This window comes from Oncorhynchus masou, chromosome 21, assembly GCF_036934945.1.
Source record: "Oncorhynchus masou masou isolate Uvic2021 chromosome 21, UVic_Omas_1.1, whole genome shotgun sequence".
Lineage (NCBI taxonomy): Eukaryota > Metazoa > Chordata > Actinopteri > Salmoniformes > Salmonidae > Oncorhynchus > Oncorhynchus masou.
Genome location: NC_088232.1, coordinates 51,527,368 through 51,549,743, shown reverse-complemented (window position 1 = coordinate 51,549,743; position 22,376 = coordinate 51,527,368). Strand labels below are relative to the sequence as shown.

General features: G+C 43.5%; 2 protein-coding genes across 3 annotated transcripts in view; one reads left to right on the top strand and one right to left on the bottom strand.

Annotated features, from left to right (window-relative positions):
• The window catches only part of LOC135508492 (NACHT, LRR and PYD domains-containing protein 3-like), a 37,506-nt gene extending 36,935 nt beyond the window's left edge, over window positions 1-571 (bottom strand). The window contains exon 1 of the mRNA XM_064928730.1: window positions 334-571. Coding sequence (XP_064784802.1) covers window positions 334-555 — 222 coding nt within the window. The 5' untranslated portion in view covers window positions 556-571. The remainder of the gene's footprint in view (window positions 1-333) is intronic.
• A 133-nt stretch (window positions 572-704) lies between these two features.
• Window positions 705-14,369, top strand: LOC135508493 (G-protein coupled receptor family C group 6 member A-like). 2 transcript variants are annotated; one of them, XM_064928734.1, is made up of 7 exons: window positions 705-779; window positions 1,554-2,407; window positions 2,653-2,938; window positions 4,047-4,877; window positions 5,750-5,959; window positions 7,465-7,582; window positions 8,705-14,369. In XM_064928734.1, the coding sequence occupies exons 2-7, from the start codon at window positions 2,223-2,225 to the stop codon at window positions 9,643-9,645; spliced, it is 2,571 nt and encodes an 856-aa protein (XP_064784806.1). In that variant the 5' UTR covers window positions 705-779; window positions 1,554-2,222; the 3' UTR covers window positions 9,646-14,369. The 2 variants fall into 2 exon arrangements, with proteins under 2 accessions (XP_064784806.1, XP_064784807.1); XM_064928735.1 differs by lacking the exon at window positions 705-779 and having other exon boundaries at window positions 985-2,407; window positions 2,653-2,734.
• The last annotated feature ends 8,007 nt before the right edge of the window (window positions 14,370-22,376 follow it).

Genomic DNA, 22,376 nt, shown 5'->3' with positions numbered 1-22,376 from the left:
GTATTTTCACGTTTTCAATAATATCATCAAAATCAATAAATCATACCACATTTTTTGGGCTCATTCGGTAGTTTCCTCTGGATTAAATATAATGCCTTTGAAAAATTGTTAAAATTACCGTTTATATTCTGTTTGTGTATTTTTGAGTTATAGCCGAGTGTCAAAACACTGGTTTTAAATGTCTAAATTCATAATCAATATGCTGAAATAAGCTGTGATATTTTGAAGACGAAGGCATAAAAATGACTCCCGACACACTCATGTGTCAAACTTGTGTTCATAGGTACTGCGGGAGCAGACGTGACCCTCTTAGGGCACCAACCGGCCTCCCACCTGGGCGAACCAGCCGAGACATGGGCGCTGGGCCAGCCGGTTGGGGCGTGGAAGCCCGACGAACCAGCAGGAGCGTAAGAGCCTGGCGAGTTGGCTGAGGCTTGGGAGCCTGACGATCCCGCTGCAGAGACGATGTCGCGGAGCCGACCGAGACAAGGAAACCTCTCGGGCCAGCCAGGGCGTGGATGCCCGACGGGCTGGCTTAGGCACCCCCGGTTCCATCCGTGGCGGAATCCACCCCGACGTCACCAACAAAACAAAACAAAAAAACTCCTGGACCGGCTGGGCGAACAAAAACTGACGATCTGGCTGAGACGAAGCAGGTTTCGGGGGAGTCAAACATTTAATAAATAACGGACACGAGACAGGAACAGAGAGAAAAGACAATCAATACAGAGCTGGGGAACGGACAAATATAGGGAGGGAAGGAAATAAATAGATCATGGGTGAGTCCAACAACACTGATGTGCGTGACAAGGGAAGGCAGGTGTGCGTGATGCAGGGCAGCCTGGGGGTGGATACGTGACAAACAGGGTCGGTTTTCATTTGAATGATAGTTTAAAAACCTAGGCCAGAGACATTCATACGAGGAGCCCTAAAATAAATAAAAAATAAAAAAATTGCCTCCATGGTCTGAAAATTACAGCGGAGTTCAAAGACCATCTACAAACAGGTGTATATGAGAAAAACACTGGAGCGAAACCAAAGATATTGATCTGTTTTAAGTAATCGATCTTGTGAGATTGTGACGACTGTAAACTTGTATACAAGCATCACTAATCTGAAGTAAAAAGGGATGTGTATTTCCTGTAATTATTGTGGTGAAAACGTTAGTCAGTGTAATGTAGCAACACGTTCTGCCCGCCATAGGGAAATTAGCTTAAAATAAATCATGTTAAAATAGTTCAGTATTTCTATTTAAGATTACAGTAAATTAAATACAATCCCCCAAAATACAACAATGACATCTATTTCTTACTATTTTTACCATGGAAAAGCAGTCCTAAACACTATTTAACCGGGTGCTCTGAAGAGCTGTAATGGTGGAATGTCCTGTAAGAATGACAACTACTCCTGTCTCTTGAGTTACTGCAAATCTCCCTTAGCGTAACCATCTCCAACCATGCCAGACAAGGATTGGTCACAGACAAACTAGCTGTCACTACTCAGATGGCCTGTGGTAGCTGTGCTACTGTCTCTCCTCTCTCTTTGTTTTCCAGGCAAGTGTTTCCAGCCATTAGTTCGTGTGAGAGTGCCAGCAGCTCCAACAGACACAGTCACTGCAAGAAAGCCGAGGTCACACATTATTTACACCATTGTACCCCAAAACTCTGTATTAAAACATTTACTTCAACCGGATCCTGCAAGTCAAGTCCCTCTTTAACCTTTTCAAAGTCATCTTGCTACAGTACTAAAAAATAACACACTGACACACTCAACTGGCATTTGAGGGGATACTGGTGTCAGATTCCAAACCGACTGCCGCTGTGCCCTTGAACAAAGGCAATTATCCTGTTTGATTGTGTCTAGAAAGCCCCCTCACAAAACTGAAAACGAGTGCTTAGAAAATGACAATGGTTGTAAACAAACCACAAACCAGAAGTTTCATATTGAGAACCTAAAGAATACATCATTGATACTATTATAAATTGATGAGTTTTATTCTACAAGTGTTTGGTTTCCTTTCATCTTCATAGATAAGAACTACACATTTATTTCATTGCCTTAATTAGAAAACAAACAGACAATGCTGTTACTCTGAATTCTGTTTGTAGTCTGTATGCAAATATTCAAACTTCCTCTGTCATATACAGGTCTTCAATAGACAGGGAGTGACACATAGTTATTACACAGACAGGACCTCAGCACCAGTCTACAGTAAATACACAATGTGGGTCTTGTTGCTCTTAATTGTGACTGTAACCTCAATAGTCTCGGGACCTTCTTGTTCAGTCAACAACAATCCTCGTCATATTTATGTCCCCGGGGACATTGTTGTGGGTGGACTTTTTCCTGTTTACCTGCAGGTGAAAACTAATGGATCCACCATTCCTCCGCAAAAGACGTGCATTGAGTGAGTATACAGTGAACATCAATGAGCGTCATCAATAAGTGCTGTGTCTTTGTAGGTAATGTGTACCTTTGCTGTCAAAACTAGAATGCTATTAACTAGAATTCCATGTAATTAGAAGACTGCAACTACTGTAGCATGCTATGTAACTAGAATGCTATGTAACTAGAATTCTATGTAACTAGAAGACTGCAACTAGAACGTACAGTACGCTATTCCAAACCATTCTAATTGTATAATGTTTGCAGTTACGACGTGCAGATGTTCCTGCGATCGCAAGTGATGATTTATGCCATCCAAGAGATAAACAGGTCTCAGATGTTGCCCAATGTGAGTGTCGGATACGAAATATACGACACCTGTGGGGATGTAACAAATGCCATCAGAGCGACACTGAGCATGATGGAGGACATCCAGGGGCAGGGGTTGAATCCTAATGTAACCACACCACATGTTAAAGTGGTAATTGGGGAGAGGTATTCTGAGAAGTCAATAGCTGTTGCCCGTCTACTAGCTCTACCTTTAGTGGCTCAGGTATGCTAACCCTTGATGTAGTGACTTACCCTGAGCTTTGATGTAGTGACTAACCCTAACCCTTGATGTAGTGACTAACCCTTTATCTAGTGACTAACCCTAACCCTTGATGTAGTGACTTACCCTGAGCTTTGATGTAGTGACTAACCCTTGATGTAGTGACTAACCCTAACCCTTGATGTAGTGACTAACCCTTTATCTAGTGACTAACCCTAACCCTTGATGTAGTGACTAACCCTTTATCTAGTGACTAACCCTAACCCTTGATGTAGTGACTAACCCTAACCCTTGATGTAGTGACTAACCCTAACCCTTGATGTAGTGACTAACCCTAACCCTTGATGTAGTGACTAACCCTTGATGTAGTGACTAACCCTTGATGTAGTGACTAACCCTTGATGTAGTGACTAACCCTTGATGTAGTGACTAACCCTTGATGTAGTGACTAACCCTTGATGTAGTGACTAACCCTTGATGTAGTGACTAACCCTTGATGTAGTGACTAACCCTTTATGTAGTGACTAACCCTTGATGTAGTGACTAACCCTTTATGTAGTGACTAACCCTTGATGTAGTGACTAACCCTAACCCTTGATGTAGTGACTAACCCTTGATGTAGTGACTAACCCTTGATGTAGTGACTAACCCTAACCCTTGATGTAGTGACTAACCCTTGATGTAGTGACTAACCCTTTATGTAGTGACTAACCCTTGATGTAGTGACTAACCCTAACCCTTGATGTAGTGACTAACCCTTGATGTAGTGACTAACCCTTGATGTAGTGACTCACCCTAACCCTTCATGTAGTATAACTGCTTATAAATGATTTATGAAGAGTCTGTGTTGTACTTATGAAAACGTAAATAATCTTAATAGCCTTTATGAGTCACTGCAAGAATGCTTTGTTAATGCTCTATAAAGTCTTTATTAATGCTCTGTAGCGCCGTTAATGCTCTATAAATCCTTTGTTAATGCTCTATAAAGCCTTTAATGCTCTATAAAGCCTTTATAAGTTAGGTTTAATTTCAAGTGGGAATACAAAATGATCAATTGTCACTGTAACTTCTGCTCTAGCGCTGTTCAATGCTTTGTTCCTCATTTTTGCAGATCAGTTATTCATCAACAAGTGAGTTGCTCAGTAGGAAGTGCAAGTTCCCCTCGTTTCTGCGAACAGTCTCCAGTGATGAGCATCAGACCATTGCGATTGCTGAGTTGGTGAAGCATCTCACCTGGGAGAGCGTGGGAGTGATAGGCAGTGATGATGAGTTCGGCAAGTATGGCGCAGAGAGGCTGATCGATCACTTCAATGACAGGAAACTGTGTGTGGACTTCAAGGAGATCCTATCAGCCAACTTTTTACTCAACGAGACCAGAACACAAACAGAATTGGCCATGCTCATGTCAAAGATTCGCAATTCGTCTGCAGAGGCCATTGTCATTTTCACAGCTGAATTGAATGTTAGGATCATCCTCAAAGAGGTCCTTAGAATGGGGATCAGCAGAATTTGGATTGCATGTGACACTTGGGCCACCAACAAGGAGCTTTCTGAAATACATGATATTCAAAAGGTTGGGAGGGTATTTGGATTCATTCCAAAGAGAAACAAGGTGCCGGGTTTTCATGAGTACGTCCGTGACTCTATGTTCCAAAGTAAAGCCCAGAACAGCTTTATCCATGAATTTATGTGTCATTATCCTCCATGTCCCGATTCCTTGGTAGATGAAAGTGTGCTGAACTGTACATTACCCGACACCAAATCCCAGTCGGAGAGTGGTGGAAGGACATGCCTGGACACAAGGTGCTTATTGAAGTACATTGACGAAGATGAGTCCTATTACATCTATCTAGCGGTCAAAGTCATTGCTCAGGGTCTGAGAAGCCTGCTGAACTGCAACAATGTAAGGTGTAAACGAAATGCCAGTTTTGCTGTTTGGGAGGTAAGCCACTGCACTGTGTGGGTTGACGTAATTACAAAATCGGTTCCAAAAAATAGGTGTTGGTTTTCAGACCTCTAAAGATTCTATACTATCTGTAGGCTAGTGCAGAAGCAGCTATGTGCCTCGGCCCCAAATTAATGGAAAAGATTGGCACTAATTTCCTCAATGTATTCGGTGTCTATCTTTTCCATTAATTTCAGATTGATGCATATACTGTACATACTTTATTTTATTTATTTTTATTTCACCTTTATTTAACCAGGTAGGCTAGTTGAGAACAAGTTCTCATTTAGAACTGCAACCTGACCAAGTATAGCAGTGTGAACAGACAACAACACAGAGTTACACATGGAGTAAACAATAAACAAGTCAATAACACAGTAGAAAAATAAGAGTCTTTATACATTGTGTGCAAAAGGCATGAGGAGGTAGGCGAATAATTACAATTTTGCAGATTAACACTGGAGTGATAAATGATCAGATGGTCATGTGCAGGTAGAGATACTGGTGTGCAAAAGAGCAGAAAAGTAAATAAATATACACAGTATGGGGATGAGGTAGGTAAATTGGGTGGGCTATTTACCGATGGACTATGTACAACTGCAGCGATCGGTTAGCTGCTCAGATAGCAGATGTTTGACTCCTCTCGATATTAGTCTACTTTGGGGATCTGGAAATGTACATTTTCTACCATAAGATATCTTTATTTTTCTAGAAAAAAAAAACTTATATTTGAATGGTGATACTGTTGTTAATTAGGATTGATTCATAGGGTTGACTGTATTTTAGACATACAATCTCTCCTACATAACACCACAGAGTAAACTATAAGATGCTGCCCGCTGTTCATATTTAGCTGATTGTGTCCACAGCTTCTTGAGGAACTCAAGCGGGTTAACTTCATAGTGGACAATACCACACACATAGCTTTCAATGAAAATGGTGACCCTACTACAGGATATGACATCGTAGAGTGGAACATGTCGGTTTCAGAAAATCGGATAATAACCGTTGGAGAGTATAAGCCTGATGGAGCCATCCGCATCAGAGAGCATCTCATCAGAGAGTTCGAAAATGTTACAGTAAGCCTTCCTATCTTAAATCAGTGTTTTAAATGTTACAGTAAGCCTTCCTATCTTAAATCAGTGTTTTAAATGTTACAGTAAGCCTTCCTATCTTAAATCAATATTCTTAACTTTACAGTAAGCCTTCCTATCTTAAATCAGTATTCTTAACTTTACAGTAAGCCTTCCTATCTTAAATCAGTATTCTTAACTTTACAGTAAGCCTTCCTATCTTAAATCAGTATTCTTAACTTTACAGTAAGCCTTCCTATCTTAAATCAGTATTCTTAACTTTACAGTAAGCCTTCCTATCTTAAATCTGTGTTTTAAATGTTACAGTAAGCCTTCCTATCTTAAATCAGTATTCTTAACCTTACAGTAAGCCTTCCTATCTTAAATCAGTATTCTTAACTTTACAGTAAGCCTTCCTATCTTAAATCAGTATTCTTAACTTTACAGTAAGCCTTCCTATCTTAAATCAGTATTCTTAACTTTACAGTAAGCCTTCCTATCTTAAATCAGTATTCTTAACTTTACAGTAAGCCTTCCTATCTTAAATCAGTATTCTTAACTTTACAGTAAGCCTTCCTATCTTAAATCAGTATTCTTAACTTTACAGTAAGCCTTCCTATCTTAAATCTGTGTTTTAAATGTTACAGTAAGCCTTCCTATCTTAAATCAGTATTCTTAACCTTACAGTAAGCCTTCCTATCTTAAATCAGTATTCTTAACTTTACAGTAAGCCTTCCTATCTTAAATCAGTATTCTTAACTTTACAGTAAGCCTTCCTATCTTAATTCAGTATTCTTAACTTTACAGTAAGGCTTCCTATCTTAAATCAGTATTCTTAACTTTACAGTAAGCCTTCCTATCTTAAATCTGTGTTTTTAAATGTTACAGTAAGCCTTCCTATCTTAAATCAGTATTCTTAACTTTACAGTAAGCCTTCCTATCTTAAATCAGTATTCTTAACTTTACAGTAAGGCTTCCTATCTTAAATCAATATTCTTAACTTTACAGTAAGCCTTCCTATCTTAAATCTGTGTTTTTAAATGTTACAGTAAGCCTTCCTATCTTAAATCAGTGTTTTAAATGTTACAGTAAGCCTTCCTATCTTAAATCAGTGTTTTAAATGTTACAGTAAGCCTTCCTATCTTAAATCTGTGTTTTTAAATGTTACAGTAAGCCTTTCTATCTTAAATCAATATTCTTAACTTTACAGTAAGCCTTCCTATCTTAAATTAATATTCTTAACTTTACAGTAAGCCTTCCTATCTTAAATCTGTGTTTTTAAATGTTACAGTAAGCCTTCCCATCTTTAATCATTATTCTTGGATGTGGGTTCACTTAGCCTCCTATTAATTTGAGGTTGGGGCAAAGAGCTCGATCTACAGTACACAATAGATAGCATTGGACATGAAGTCTACTTGACATTAGTTGTTACTCTACTATTACCATATTATTACCACTTTATTCCATGCTGCAATGTAAAGTGCTACCTAAAATCTTCTCTCTTTTTTTAGGTGACTTTTGCCAACTGCTGTAAGACATGTAATCCGGGATATCAGTTAATTTCAAAGATAAACTCATGCTGCAAGGAGTGTTCTCTCTGCAGTCGTGGATACATTTCTACCGGAGGTGGTGAGTACAGTAAAATATCAAGATGCTTATTGATTTTGATGTAAATTGAAAAATCATCAGACAATATCCAAAGCAGGTCAGTTTCCATACCACCGGGGATTTGTCTGAGTGGATTTTTACAACTAATCTGATTACAGATCTATATGGCCACAATTTATTTTTACTTTAGGTCTGTAACTAATCTGAGGGCATATTTTTTTAACTAGGCAAGTCAGTTAAGAACAAATTCTTATTTTCAATGACGGCCTTGGAACAGTGGGTTAACTGCCTGTTCAGGGGCAGAACGACAGACTTGTACCTTGTCAGCTCGGGGATTTGAACTTGCAACCTTTTGGTTACTAGTCCAACGCTCTAACCACTAGACTACCCTGCCACCCTATTGAGTCTATTGTCTAAATGTTTAGTCTGTATGTTTTTTGAATGGTTTGCATACACTGAGTATACAAAACATTAAGTACACCTGGTCTTTCCATGATATAGACTGACCAGGTGAATCAAGGTGAGAGCTATGATCCCTTATTGATGTTACTTGTTAAATCCACTTCAATCAGTGTAGATGAAGGGGAGGAGACAGGTTAAACAGGGATTTTTAAGCCTTGAGACAATGGACACATGGATTGTGTGTGTGCAATTCAGAGTGAATGGGCAAGACAAAAAATTTAAGCGCCTTTGAAAGGGCTATTGTAGTAAGTGCCAGTCGCACCGTTTTGTGCGACAAGAACTGCAACGCTGCTGGGTTTTTCACGTTCAACAGTTTTCTGTGTGCATCTTGAATGGTCCACCACCCAAAGGACATCTAGCCAACTTGACACAACTGTGTGAAACATTAGAGTCAACATGGGCCAGCATCCCTGTGGAATGCTTTCGACACATTGTCGAGTCCATGGCCTGACGAACTGAGGATGTTCTGAGGGCAAATTGGTCTCTAAACAAATAGGTAATTTGCATAAGTGTGGTTACTGTGGACTGCTTCAAATAGTGTCATAATACCAGACAACGCCTGTTTCTCACACGACTCTATTCAAAGCCAAACGTCCTCATGTAAATATATCCTGCATACTCCTCAAACATGTACATGATTATCACACATATCACATACTGTCTATTTGGTTCAACCCTCAGGTAAGAAGTGCGTGGCCTGTCATCCACAACGTGAGTACACATCCTCAGACATGGACAGATGTTTGATGAAAACCATTGATTACCTGGGGTGGACTGACGCTTTCACCACTGTTCTGGTCTCATTTGATGTCTTGGGGATTGTTGTCAGCCTTCTGGTGGCCATTTTGTTTGCTGTGGATCGAAGAACACCCATAGTGAAATCCACTGGAGGCTACCTCAGCTTCCTGGAGCTGCTGTCCCTGCTGGCCTGCTTCTGCTGTATCAGTATGTTCCTGGGGGAGCCAACAAAGACCACCTGCCTGGCAGGCCTCCCACTCTTTGGCATGGCCTTCACTGTCTGCGTCTCCTGCATCCTGGCCAACCTGCTCCAGATCTTTGTGGGCTTCACTTTCAATCTGAGGGTTACAGTCGGCGACACACTGAAGCGCCTCAACCGACCCATCGCCGTGGTAACGTGCTGCTCGGCGGTCCAGGTGGCCGTGTGCGTGCTGTGGCTGACCTACGCCCCACCGTTCATTGTCGAAAGCAGCAGGTTCGACGAGGCCACCATCCTTCTGGAGTGCAACAAAGGTTCCAAGATGCTCTTTGGCGCCATGTTGACTTACATTGCCCTGCTGGCAGTGGTCTGCTTCCTGTTTGCGTTCAAAGGGAAGCAGTTGCCAGATTTGTATAAGAACGCCAGTTTTGTCTCCATCAGCATGATGATTTTCCTGGTGGTTTGGATCGTCTTCATCCCTGTCTACATCAACATGTCGGGGAAGTACCAGCAGGCCATCGAGGCGGCGGCCATCTTGGTGTCCAATTACAGCGTCCTCTGTTGTCACTTTGCTCCCAAGTGCTACATCATGCTCTTCAGGAAAGAGCTCAACAACGAGAATGCCATCACAAATTACATCCGGAAACACTATGAAAAGAAGGGCATGGCTGTTGTCAGCAAATAGTTTGTTGATAGTAGCGATACGAGGTATTTGAAGCAGATATGTACATGAAGGTAGGGTAAATTGACTCGGCATCAGGATAGATAATAATAAGGTATTTGAGGTAGATTTGCACATGGAGGTAGGGTAAAGTGACAAGGCATCAGGATAAATAATAATGAGGTATTTGAGGTAGATATATACATGAAGGCAGGGTAAAGTGATGAAGCATAAGGATAGATAATAATAATAAGAGCCTCTACAGATGGACAATCTGAATTTTTCAAAGTGTGACCCATGATAAGACGGTCAAGCACCAGTGATAGTTATTGGAAGCATTGAACTTGACATAAACCTATTTGCATTATGGGAACATGAACCCAAGCATTAGAGGAATCATTTTTCTCCAGAATACAGTACATACATTATGTCCCCCTAGCTATGCTATACTGATTAGTAGTTGTTTAGAATTTATTTCAAATCAAAGTTTATTTGTCACATGTGCCGAATACAACAGGTGTAGTAGACCTTATAGTGAAATGCTTACTTACTTACTAACGAATAGTGCAAAAAAGGTATTAGGTGAACAATCGGTAAGTAAAGAAATAAAAACAACAGTAAAAAGACAGTGAAAAACAGTAGCGAGGCTAAATACAGTAGCGAGGCAATAAGAGTAGGGAGGCTACATACAAACACCAGTTAGTCAGGCTGATTGAGGTAGTATGTACATGTAGATATGGTTAAAGTTGCCATGCAGTAGTAGAGAGAACAGTCTATGACTGGGGTGGCTGGGGTCTTTGACAATTTTTAGGGCCTTCCTCTGACACCGCCTGGTGTAGAGGTCTTGGATGGCAGGAAGCTTAGCCCCAGTGATGTACTGGGCCGTACGCACTACCCTCTGTAGTGCCTTGCGGTCGGAAGGCCGAGCAATTGCCGTACCAGGCAGTGATGCAACCAGTCAGTACATCACTGGGGCTAAGCTTCCTGCCATCCAAGACCTCTACACCAGGATGCTCTCAATGTTGTAGCTGTAGAACCTTTTGAGAATATCAGGACCCATGCCAAATCATTTTAGTTTCCTGAGGGGGAATAGGCTTTGTCGTGCCCTCTTCACGACTGTCTTGATGTGTTTGGATCATTCTAGTTTGTTGGTGATGTGGACACCAAGGAATTTGACGCTCTCAACCTGCTCCACTACAGCCACGTCGATGAGAATGGGGGCTTACTCGGTCCTCCTTTTCCTGTAGTCCACAATCATCTCCTTGGTTACGTTGAGGGATGGGTTGTTACTCTGGAACCACCCGGCCAGGTCTCTGACCTCCTCCCTATAGGCTGTCTCGTCGTTGTCGGTGATCAGGCCACTGTTGTGTCATCTGCAAACTAAGTCATGGTGTTGGAGTCGTGCCTGGCCATGCAGTCCTGGGTGAACAGGGAGTACAGGAGGGGACTGAGCACGCACCCCTGGGGGGCTCCAGTGTTGAAGATCAGCATGGCAGATGTGTTGCTACCTACCCTCCCCACCTGTGGGGCGGCCCTTCAGAAAGTCCAGGATACAGTTGCAGAGGGAGGTGTTTAGTCCCAGGTTCCTTAGCTTAGTGATGAGCTTTGAGGGTACTATGGTGTTGAACGCTGAGCTGTAGTCAATGAATAGCATTCTCACATAAGTGTTCCTTTTGTCCAGGAGGTAAAGGGCAGTGTGGAGTGCAATAGAGATTGCATCATCTGTTGATCTGTTTGTGCGATATGCAAATAGTAGTGGGTCTAAGGTTTCTGGGATAATGGTGTTGATGTGAGTCATTACCAGCCTTTCAAAGCACTTCATGTCTACGGACGTGAGTGCTACGGGTCTGTAGTCATTTAGGCAGGTTGTCTTTGTGTTCTTGAGCACAGGGACTATGGTGGTCTGCTTGAAACATGTTGGTATTACAGACTCAATCAGGGACATGTTGAAAATGTCAGTGAAGACACCTGCCAGTTGGTCAGCACCTGCTCGGTGTAGACGTCCTGATAATCCATCTGGCCCCGCAGCCTTGTGTATGTTGACCTGTTTAAAGGTCTTACTCACGTCGGCTACGGAGAGTGTGATCACACAGTCATCTGGAACAGCTGATGCTCTCATGCATGCCTCAGTGTTGCTTACCTCGAAGCGAGCATAGAAGTGATTTAGCTCATCTAGGCTCATGTCACTGGGCAGCTCGACTGTTCTTCCCTTTGTAGTCTGTCATAGTTTGCAAGCCCTGCCACATAAGACGAGCATCGGAGCCGGTGTAGTATGATTCAATAATAGCCCTGTATTGATGCTTTGCCTGTTTGATGGTTCGTAGCAGGGCATATCAGGATTTCTTGTAAGCTTCCGGGTTAGAGTCCCACACCTTGACAGCGGCAGCTCTGCCCTTTACCTCAGTGCGGATGTTGCCTGTAATCCATGGCTTCTGGTTGGGGTATGTAAGTACAGTCACTGTGGGGACGACGTCCTCAGTACAGTCACTGTGGGGACGACGTCCTCGATGCACTTGATTGATTGATTTGACATTGATAAAGCCAGTGACTGATGTGGTGTACTCCTCAATGCCATCAGAAGAATCCAGGAACATATTCCAGTCTGTGCAGCAAAACAGTCCTGTAGTTTAGCATCTGCTTCATCTGACAATTTTTTTATAGACCGAGTCACTTGTTGCTTGTAAGCAGGAATCAGGAGGATAGAGTTGTGGTCGGATTTACTAAATGGAGGGCGAGGGAGAGCTTTGTACGCGTCTCTGTGTGTGGAGTACAGGTGATCTAGAATTATTTTCTCTCTGGTTGCAGATTTAACATGTTGATGGAAATTTGGTAGAAGTTATTTAAGTTTCCCTGCATTTTACCAAATTCCAGTGGCTTCTATTGTTTGTTTTCTTGCACAAGAGTTTGTTAATAACAGATTTGTACTAATAATATATATACTGAACAAAAATATAAACGCAACATGCAACAATTTTAAAGATTTGACTGAGTTACAGTTTGCATAAGGAAATCAGTCAATTTACATAAGTAGGCCCTAATCTATGGATTTCACATGACTGGGAATACAGATATGCATCTGTTGGTCACAGGTACCTTAAAAAAAGTAGTGGGGCGTGGAACAGAAGACCAGTCAGTATCTGGTGTGACCATCGTTTGCTCCATGCAGCACACATTTGCTTGATATTGGCAGGAACTGGAACAGGTTCTCGTACACGTCAATCAAGAGCATCATGTTCAATGGCTGACATGTCTTGTGAGTAATGCAGGCAATGGAACAACTGACACATTTTCAGCTTTCAGGAATTGTTTACAAATCCTTGTGACATGGGGCCGTGCATTATCATCAGTGGCGACCCGTAATTCAGGGCTGTTTTGAGCACCAGAGTTTTTGCAAAAATTATTATTATTTTTTTAATGTTTTTGTTTTTTTGGGCTTGCCTGTTTTGCGTGTTATTTTGTCATTAATACTTGTGTAGTAAAACGCCAAATGGATCTACCTCCTGGTCCTCTTCCCCTGTCTTACCCACCAAGGGTAGAGACAGAGATGACCTCGCCTACTGAAATACCGGATTGGGCAAAGCCACCAGAAGACGACTCAAGCCAACCAATTACTGGACCTGACTGGTGTCAGGAAGAATCACCCTCTGCCTCAAGTGACACCTCTGAATGGGAACAGCTGATAGACTCATTGCTGATAGAGTAAGGGCACTGTCATAACCAGAGGCCCATATATGCACTGTAAGAAAAGTATTTCCTGTTGTAAGATATGTCATCACCCTCTCTGCTCTGAGGGAATGGGAGGAGCAGCAGATCGGGTGCAGAGAATCAAAAGGTATATAAAGAGACATTTGCCATTACTTTGGCGCTGACTTCTTGAATTCTGAATTCATTTAGACAACCATTTGACTTCGGGTAATTGCCACTTGACTCAAATTACTTAAAGATGCTAACTTGCTGGATACCAGGGTAAGAGTCCGTTTACCTATCGACCAGTTGACCCTGTGTGCAGCATACCGTTGGACCGAGTGTACCGTTGTGCCAACGTCTTAATTGACCAGGAACACTGTAGCACCGGCCGGGTTGCTTGCCCCAGACACGGCGGTAGATCAACGGCAGAATTACCACCTGCTGAGAACGGTTGGAAAGTTGTTCGAATTGACTCTGTCTCCGACTGACCCAGTGACACGTGTACTGTTGTAGCACAGTGCCTTGCCCTGGAATCGCGGTTGCAGGTTATTTGACAATACTATCCAGCCTGAGGGCAGGTTAGAGTACTCAGGCTAACTTGAATCTCGAAATTTAGTTGAACCAACGATTCCTCATGGGAGAGATCGATACATAAACTAAATTCTCAGAACTCTGACCGATTGAAACTCCGCTCCTGATCTCGTGGGTCTCCTCGTCATCTCTCAAAGGTAATTAAATAACTATTATAAGCATTTAATATAGAGATAAGTGTTATCATTGTACCAAGCATTTTATAGAGCATTAAGGCAATTGCATGTTTTTGATTAACGCTGTGTGTGACCGAGTAACAAATTGTGTATTTTGAAGTGTGTTTGATTGTAAAAGACAAAAAACAGAGTGTTTTCAAAAATAAACGGTAGTCTTATTTTGTCTCGAGCAAAAGGTTCTCTCAAAGACAGTTAACGGCACGGGAGATAACAACTCTGACACTCCCCGCTACCGGGACACTGGAAACGGGGATCAATGCTCTATGACAGAATGAGTTACTATTAAAAGACAAAGAGGAAGGTGTGTCCAGTAGTGATTCATTTAATTGTCTTATCGATCTATCTAAGTTTTATTTTCCAAGCGATACATAGCCGACGGGCAGAGTAGTGAGACTAAGTTGACTAAAGGTCTTCACACTTTAAACTAGATACATCACAGAGGGGAAACACTCAACCACAGGGAAATGATATAGAGACTGGTAGGACTAGTGCTTAATAATAACTCAAGGACCAATTAGTGGTGAAACAAAGAGTCTAGAGGATAAAGGTGGGGTTCACACATCCCAGCTAGAGCTAGACCGTTGAGAGTGACAAGGCAAAAGACCTCTCTACGCGGACAACGCTTCGATATAGAAAGAGAGGCAGGGCTACGCGAGCGGTCCTGGTTATACCGAGATAACCTGAAGTACCTATAGTGCCCTGTCCAATCCAGGGAACGGGACGCTAACCACCTCTAGCACCCCGCTGCCGGCCAAGGGGCGGTGCTGAAGGTTTCGTATCGTGACACTTGGCGCCCAACGTGGGGCCCCACACCTCTATATAAGACTCTACTACTACCTGAGTTAACGGCCCCTACCAGCGCTCTATTTCCAAACAACTTACTAAAGTAGGTATCTTTAAAGAGTTAGAGATATGGCTACGGCAGTACCAACCTACCCAGACGCAGAGAGAGCATTGGCTCTCCCTGCGGATAAGGAGGAATTACAACAAAAAAAAAAATAGCGAGCTAGTGCCTTACCTTACAAACCATCAGGACGTTTCGTCTTACCGGGTTTACCATGGGGTAAACTGAGAACGGTAGACCAGACAGCCATAAAACATCTTCTGGGAATAGAAGGAAGGCAAACTTTCTGGGATGATAAAAAATTCCAGAAAAGAACCCTAAATGGCAACTACCATAGATACTACGGCAGCTCATGAGGAGCAAAGTAGAGTAGAAAATAATGGTACAGAACAGGAAATGATACGCAGGCAAACGGCAGGTCTACCCAGCACTAGGCTCGCAATGTGCGTACCAGGAATACCCTGGGGCCGCTGACCAAGAGGGAACAGACGGCCCCTCCAATTACAGGATTAGGCAAATAGCCCTGAATCCTAAGAATTTCCCGTGAAGACTGATCAACTTCACTAGAAATTGTTGGAACAGGTGGAAATTAATTATAAGATGACACCAGTCTCTATTCAAAGTGTATAACAAATAATTGTATTATTTCCTTGGGAAAGTAAAGCTAACATAGTGCGTAAGTGTCACTATGGGCATTGTATTGAGGGAAAATCCCTGAGAAATAAGAAAGTACTATAGAGTTTATAACTAAATAGGAAATCTAAATACAATCTCAAGGTAAAAGAGCAATGGCGGGTTAGAGTCTACTCTTTGAGGGAAATCCCTGAGAAATAAGAAAGTACTATAGAGTTTGTAACTAAATAGGAAATCTAAATAAAATCTTGAGGTAAAGAGCAATGGCGGGTTAGAGTCTACTCTTTGAGAAAAAAATACCTGAGGAAACTAGAAAATATTATAGAGTTTACAACTAAATAGGAAATTTATACAAACCCCAAGGTGAAGATATGTTAACAAGAGTGAATTATTTTCAGCGCCGTTAAGGCAGGCAGACCTCGTAGTAATACGAAATTGGGTTCTAATTAAAGGTCATTCCAGAAAAAGAAGGGGGGCCAGAGGATGTAAGTGTGTATTGTGGCAAAGTGGCCTTCTATGCACAGCCCTGGTACCCCATGGTATTGGCCCTGCTACAAGACGGGACTCCAACGAATCTAGGAGACACTAGTGTAATGTTGAGAGCCATGCAGGAGGAGTTATGTTAAATATTTAGGGTATATTTTAAGCCAACAGGGCAGAAAAAAGATGAAGGTAGAAAAAGAGTGATTTTATAAGCATTAAATTTAGTTATGAAAATAAATATGTTGCAGTTCTTAGGGATAATAAAGTACTGTAGGTAATGGATCACATACTACGCAACATATATACAATTATTGATGAGACTGAGTTAAGATTAACCCAGGTTATTGTTAGATAAAATACAGTGGACTCCCGAAAGAGAGATTTCATTAGTACAGAAAACATATGCTATGTTTAGCAGCATTTTGGCCTTATCTAATCATTTGAAGGTTTGTCTTCAAATAGTAGAAAGATGACAAGAATATATGGCATCTGTTGTGACCCAGGGTCATTGAGAGTATCGGGTTAATTAAGTTGAACTATATAATTATCTTATAGGTTACTACATAGAAATGTTGAGTTCTATAAAATGCATTAGTGTAAGTCAGTCAATATTTGGAGACAGAGACCATATCTGGTACTGTCAGTATTAGCTGCGGCAACAGGAAGCAGATGCGGAAGCGAAAAAGGACGGTTTTAAACCACAGCCATTAAAAGCAGCAGTTAAGAGGAAGTTAAACATAGACATAACTACATTGAAAGAACTGAGACAGATAGTGGCCCATGTGCAAATGTATTAGGTCAGTTAGACACTGACACAGGAGTAGGGGAATGGGACTTTAATAAATAATGCAAAGAGTGGACACCTAAAATTTCAGGATGGACTTTAAAAAAAAGGATATGAAAATAATAAACCACATAGGGATAAATATGCTACAAGGAGAAGAAAATCTCCTCAGCTTATCGGACGCAAAAGAATTATAAGTAAGGGGAGTCATAAAAAATGAATTTTTTTTTGGTTCCAGACCAAATAGAGAGAGTCAGAACACACAGAGGCAGTAATAGCAGCCCTAGACAGACTCAACAGAGCAGGCATGAAACTGAACTTGACAAAGAGCCAAATAGGTCGAGAGGAAGTGAACTTTCTCGGTTTCACTATAGGCACTGGAATCACCGCAAGCCAAAATTTATTTGAAAAAGTAGCAGAGCTCAGCAAGCCAAAAACAGTGAATGAGATACAGAAATGCCTAGGTAAAGACCTAATCTTTACTAGATGCTGTTCTTCCACTAACCTCATTGCAACTCCCCTCCAAGTCTCCGACCACTACCTTGTATCCTTTTCCCTCTCGCTCTCATCCAACACTTCCCACACTGCCCCTACTCGGATGGTATCGCGCCGTCCCAACCTTCGCTCTCTCTCCCCTGCTACTCTCTCCTCTTCCATCCTATCATCTCTTCCCTCTGCTCAAACCTTCTCCAACCTATCTCCTGATTCTGCCTCCTCAACCCTCCTCTCTTCCCTTTCTGCATCCTTTGACTCTCTATGTCCCCTATCCTCCAGGCCGGCTCGGTCCTCCCCTCCCGCTCCGTGGCTCGACGACTCATTGCGAGCTCACAGAACAGGGCTCCGGGCAGCCGAGCGGAAATGGAGGAAAACTCGCCTCCCTGCGGACCTGGCATCCTTTCACTCCCTCCTCTCTACATTTTCCTCCTCTGTCTCTGCTGCTAAAGCCACTTTCTACCACTCTAAATTCCAAGCATCTGCCTCTAACCCTAGGAAGCTCTTTGCCACCTTCTCCTCCCTCCTGAATCCTCCTCCCCCCCCCTCCTCCCTCTCTGCAGATGACTTCGTCAACCATTTTGAAAAGAAGGTCGACGACATCCGATCCTCGTTTGCTAAGTCAAACGACACCGCTGGTTCTGCTCACACTGCCCTACCCTGTGCTCTGACCTCTTTCTCCCCTCTCTCTCCAGATGAAATCTCGCTTCTTGTGACGGCCGGCCGCCCAACAACCTGCCCGCTTGACCCTATCCCCTCCTCTCTTCTCCAGACCATTTCCGGAGACCTTCTCCCTTACCTCACCTCGCTCATCAACTCATCCCTGACCGCTGGCTACGTCCCTTCCGTCTTCAAGAGAGCGAGAGTTGCACCCCTTCTGAAAAAACCTACACTCGATCCCTCCGATGTCAACAACTACAGACCAGTATCCCTTCTTTCTTTTCTCTCCAAAACTCTTGAACGTGCCGTCCTTGGCCAGCTCTCCCGCTATCTCTCTCAGAATGACCTTCTTGATCCAAATCAGTCAGGTTTCAAGACTAGTCATTCAACGGAGACTGCTCTTCTCTGTATCACGGAGGCGCTCCGCACTGCTAAAGCTAACTCTCTCTCCTCTGCTCTCATCCTTCTAGACCTATCGGCTGCCTTCGATACTGTGAACCATCAGATCCTCCTCTCCACCCTCTCCGAGTTGGGCATCTCCGGCACGGCCCACGCTTGGATTGCGTCCTACCTGACAGGTCGCTCCTACCAGGTGGCGTGGCGAGAATCTGTCCCCTCGCCACGCGCTCTCACCACTGGTGTCCCCCAGGTCTCTGTTCTAGGCCCTCTCCTATTCTCGCTATACACCAAGTCACTTGGCTCTGTCATAACCTCACATGGTCTCTCCTATCATTGCTATGCAGACGACACACAATTAATCTTCTCCTTTCCCCCTTCTGATGACCAGGTGGCGAATCGCATCTCTGCATGTCTGGCAGACATATCAGTGTGGATGACGGATCACCACCTCAAGCTGAACCTCGACAAGACGGAGCTGCTCTTCCTCCCGGGGAAGGACTGCCCGTTCCATGATCTCGCCATCACGGTTGACAACTCCATTGTGTCCTCCTCCCAGAGCGCTAAGAACCTTGGCGTGATCCTGGACAACACCCTGTCGTTCTCAACTAACATCAAGGCGGTGGCCCGTTCCTGTAGGTTCATGCTCTACAACATCCGCAGAGTACGACCCTGCCTCACACAGGAAGCGGCGCAGGTCCTAATCCAGGCACTTGTCATCTCCCGTCTGGATTACTGCAACTCGCTGTTGGCTGGGCTCCCTGCCTGTGCCATTAAACCCCTACAACTCATCCAGAACGCCGCAGCCCGTCTGGTGTTCAACCTTCCCAAGTTCTCTCACGTCACCCCGCTCCTCCGCTCTCTCCACTGGCTTCCAGTTGAAGCTCGCATCCGCTACAAGACCATGGTGCTTGCCTACGGAGCTGTGAGGGGAATGGCACCGCAGTGCCTCCAGGCTCTGATCAGGCCCTACACCCAAACAAGGGCACTGCGTTCATCCACCTCTGGCCTGCTCGCCTCCCTACCACTGAGGAAGTACAGTTCCCGCTCAGCCCAGTCAAAACTGTTCGCTGCTCTGGCCCCCCAATGGTGGAACAAACTCCCTCACGACGCCAGGACAGCGGAGTCAATCACCACCTTCCGGAGACACCTGAAACCCCACCTCTTTAAGGAATACCTAGGATAGGATAAAGTAATCCTTCTCACCCCCCCCCTAAATGATTTAGATGCACTATTGTAAAGTGGCTGTTCCACTGGATGTCATAAGGTGAATTCACCAATTTGTAAGTCGCTCTGGATAAGAGCGTCTGCCAAATGACTTAAATGTAATGTAAAAATGTAAACTAGTGTATATTAGAAACCACATACCGGGCTATAGCAGAGTAGCTAAGCATTGCTATAGAGGCATAACTAGAGAAGATCACCAAAGAGACATGTCACACAAAGAATATGATAGACAAACCATAACATGGGACAAGAAAATGGAAGAATCCTGGGAAAGTTTGAAATTAATGGCCATAGAAGCCCAAGAAAATGAGCTCAGAGACCCCAACGTACCCCTCTGGCTGTGTCTGAAACTTGAAGGGCTAGAGGTGGTGAGGGATGGCTACATTTGGATTTCGAATGAGCTATCAGGAAAAACAATTAAAATGTTACAGCGAACAGCTGAAAGGGCCCACAATGAAGTACTCCAGTACAGGGGCTAAAATGGCCCTGCTAGAGCTATACTGGAACAAAATAGTGTCCCTTGCCCAAGGACAGGCCATAATCATAAAAGACACAGAACTAAACGAACTATGGGCCACTAACCATACAAAAAAAATGGTAGGTATTAAAACCACCACTTGGGATAAGTGGAGGAACGTACATGCCACCAAAGAAGTTATGTTCATCAGTGACCAAGGATGGGACACTGACGAACCAGGACCAGGACCTACAACAGTCAAGGTGAAACCAAAGGAGGATAAACCTAGGGACATAGTAGTGCTCACGGATGGAAGTGAGAAAACAGGAATAACCAAGTGGGGTTTTATTGTAAAAAACAAAGCCACTGGCGAAACACTCATAAAAAGGAAACAAGAAATAGCAGACACTGCCCAGAAAGCAGAAGTCATGGCCATAATGGAAGCACTGCTACACTGTTCTACACCCAATCTAAAGAGAATAGAACTGGTTACAGACAGTTACTACAGTGCCCAGGCCATGACTTCTGACAAAAAGATATGGCAGAACAATGGTTACAGAAGTGCTAAAAACAAAACAATTCAGCATGAAGGAGAGTGGAGAAAGATCCATGAGTTAATGGATTGAATGGATATTGTTGTCAGTCACCAAAAAGCCCACACAGTAGATGGGGGTGGAAAGGAAGCTGACTTTAATCAACAAGGCAACAGGGAAGTAGATGAACTAGCCCAGATGGGCATAATAATTCTCTACAAAACTGAAGCAGACTAACTCAAGGCGTAACACATAGATTGGGGACATCTAGGTCCCAAAATCTTTATGAAGCGTCTTAGACAGGACCAGATTGAATTTGACCCAGTAGAGGCCAAACTGGTGTGCCAGCAGTGCATTACCTGTCAAGAGCAAAAGCCTAGTAATCTAGGAAGAGTGTCTGATCAACACATCAAAACATGCCCTGGAGTCTAATAGCATTAGAGACTATGGGTCCCATGAAAAGTGCTACGGTACTGGGACATAGGTATGCTATAGTAGCGGTGTGCATGGCAACGGGCTACACAATGGTACACACAGCGAAAACATGCAATGCTCTGCCTGTGTTGACAATGCTTAACCTTTTGACTTTGACCCTAGGACGGTTTCAATCGATCAGGACTGACGATGGACGTCAGTATAAAAACAAAATGGTAGAGGAATGGTGCACCCAGAGGGGAGTAAAGCACACATTCTCACCTCCCTACACACCTCAAGCAAATGGGTGTACAGAGAGGACCATTGGCAAACTCAAAACAACTTTGGGATTGTGGAGAGAGGACAAAGATTGGGGACCAAAGCTAGTGCAAGCATGCATAGAGTTAAGTAGCACCCCAACCAGTTCAGGGCCTAGTCCAAGAGAGTTAATGGGATTACGAGGACAAAATAGTACGGTGGATATTCCTAATCCCCAGTCTACCCCTCTACCTTGTGTTTTAAAGGTAGGAGACTGGATCAGGATTAGAACAAATCCAGCGGAAGACAAAAGTGACCTGGTAATACCCAAGAAATACGGTAAAAAACGTATTATTGAGGAAATAATAAGCGCTAATACTGTAAGGACAGCTTGTGGAAGAACAGTTGACATAGCGCAACTTAGGAAAGTATGTCCCCCGCAATAGTACCAGACTGGAAATACCTCCTAGAGTGCAGAGCAGGCTTCCAAGTCAGGAGGAGTCCAAACACCATTTTAGGGCCTCAAAGGAGGGAGCACAGGAAGAGTAGTCCGGGAACGAAGCGTTCCGACAGGTCTACCTGGCTCAAGCAGACTGAAGTGTGTCCCTTGTGACATATGCAATGAGCCCACTGGCGATATGCAATACGAAGGGCCCGCTGAGCATCAGGCAACTAGAGATGTGCTCTGATGGAGCCTCAGGAGAGTATAGGTGCAGGTATGGAAGAGTTCAGACGTGTGGCAGGTGCAACTGCAACACCATGACCAACTGTGCACTGGACATAAGGACCATTAATGGTTCCTGGGACCTCAGAGGGTGTCAGTGTGCCTGGGATAGATATGGAAACATCTCAGACAAAGATTGTCTGGAATGTCGCAGACAGAGGGTCACAGAGGTCAAACTAACCAGAAGTGCCCTCTTAACCCCAGTTAGAATAGAAGCACCACTCTGGCCCATTCCCACTGGAACTGCAGGCCCAGACCCAGCTCTAACAGGTCAAAGGTTCCAATTTAACTCCAGCTATGAGTATCTGAGAGATAGGGACCTTGGAGAGGGACCTAGTGATGGATATGGGATAGACAGAGTCAACAGACAGGCCTGGATGGAAACAGGACAAGGTG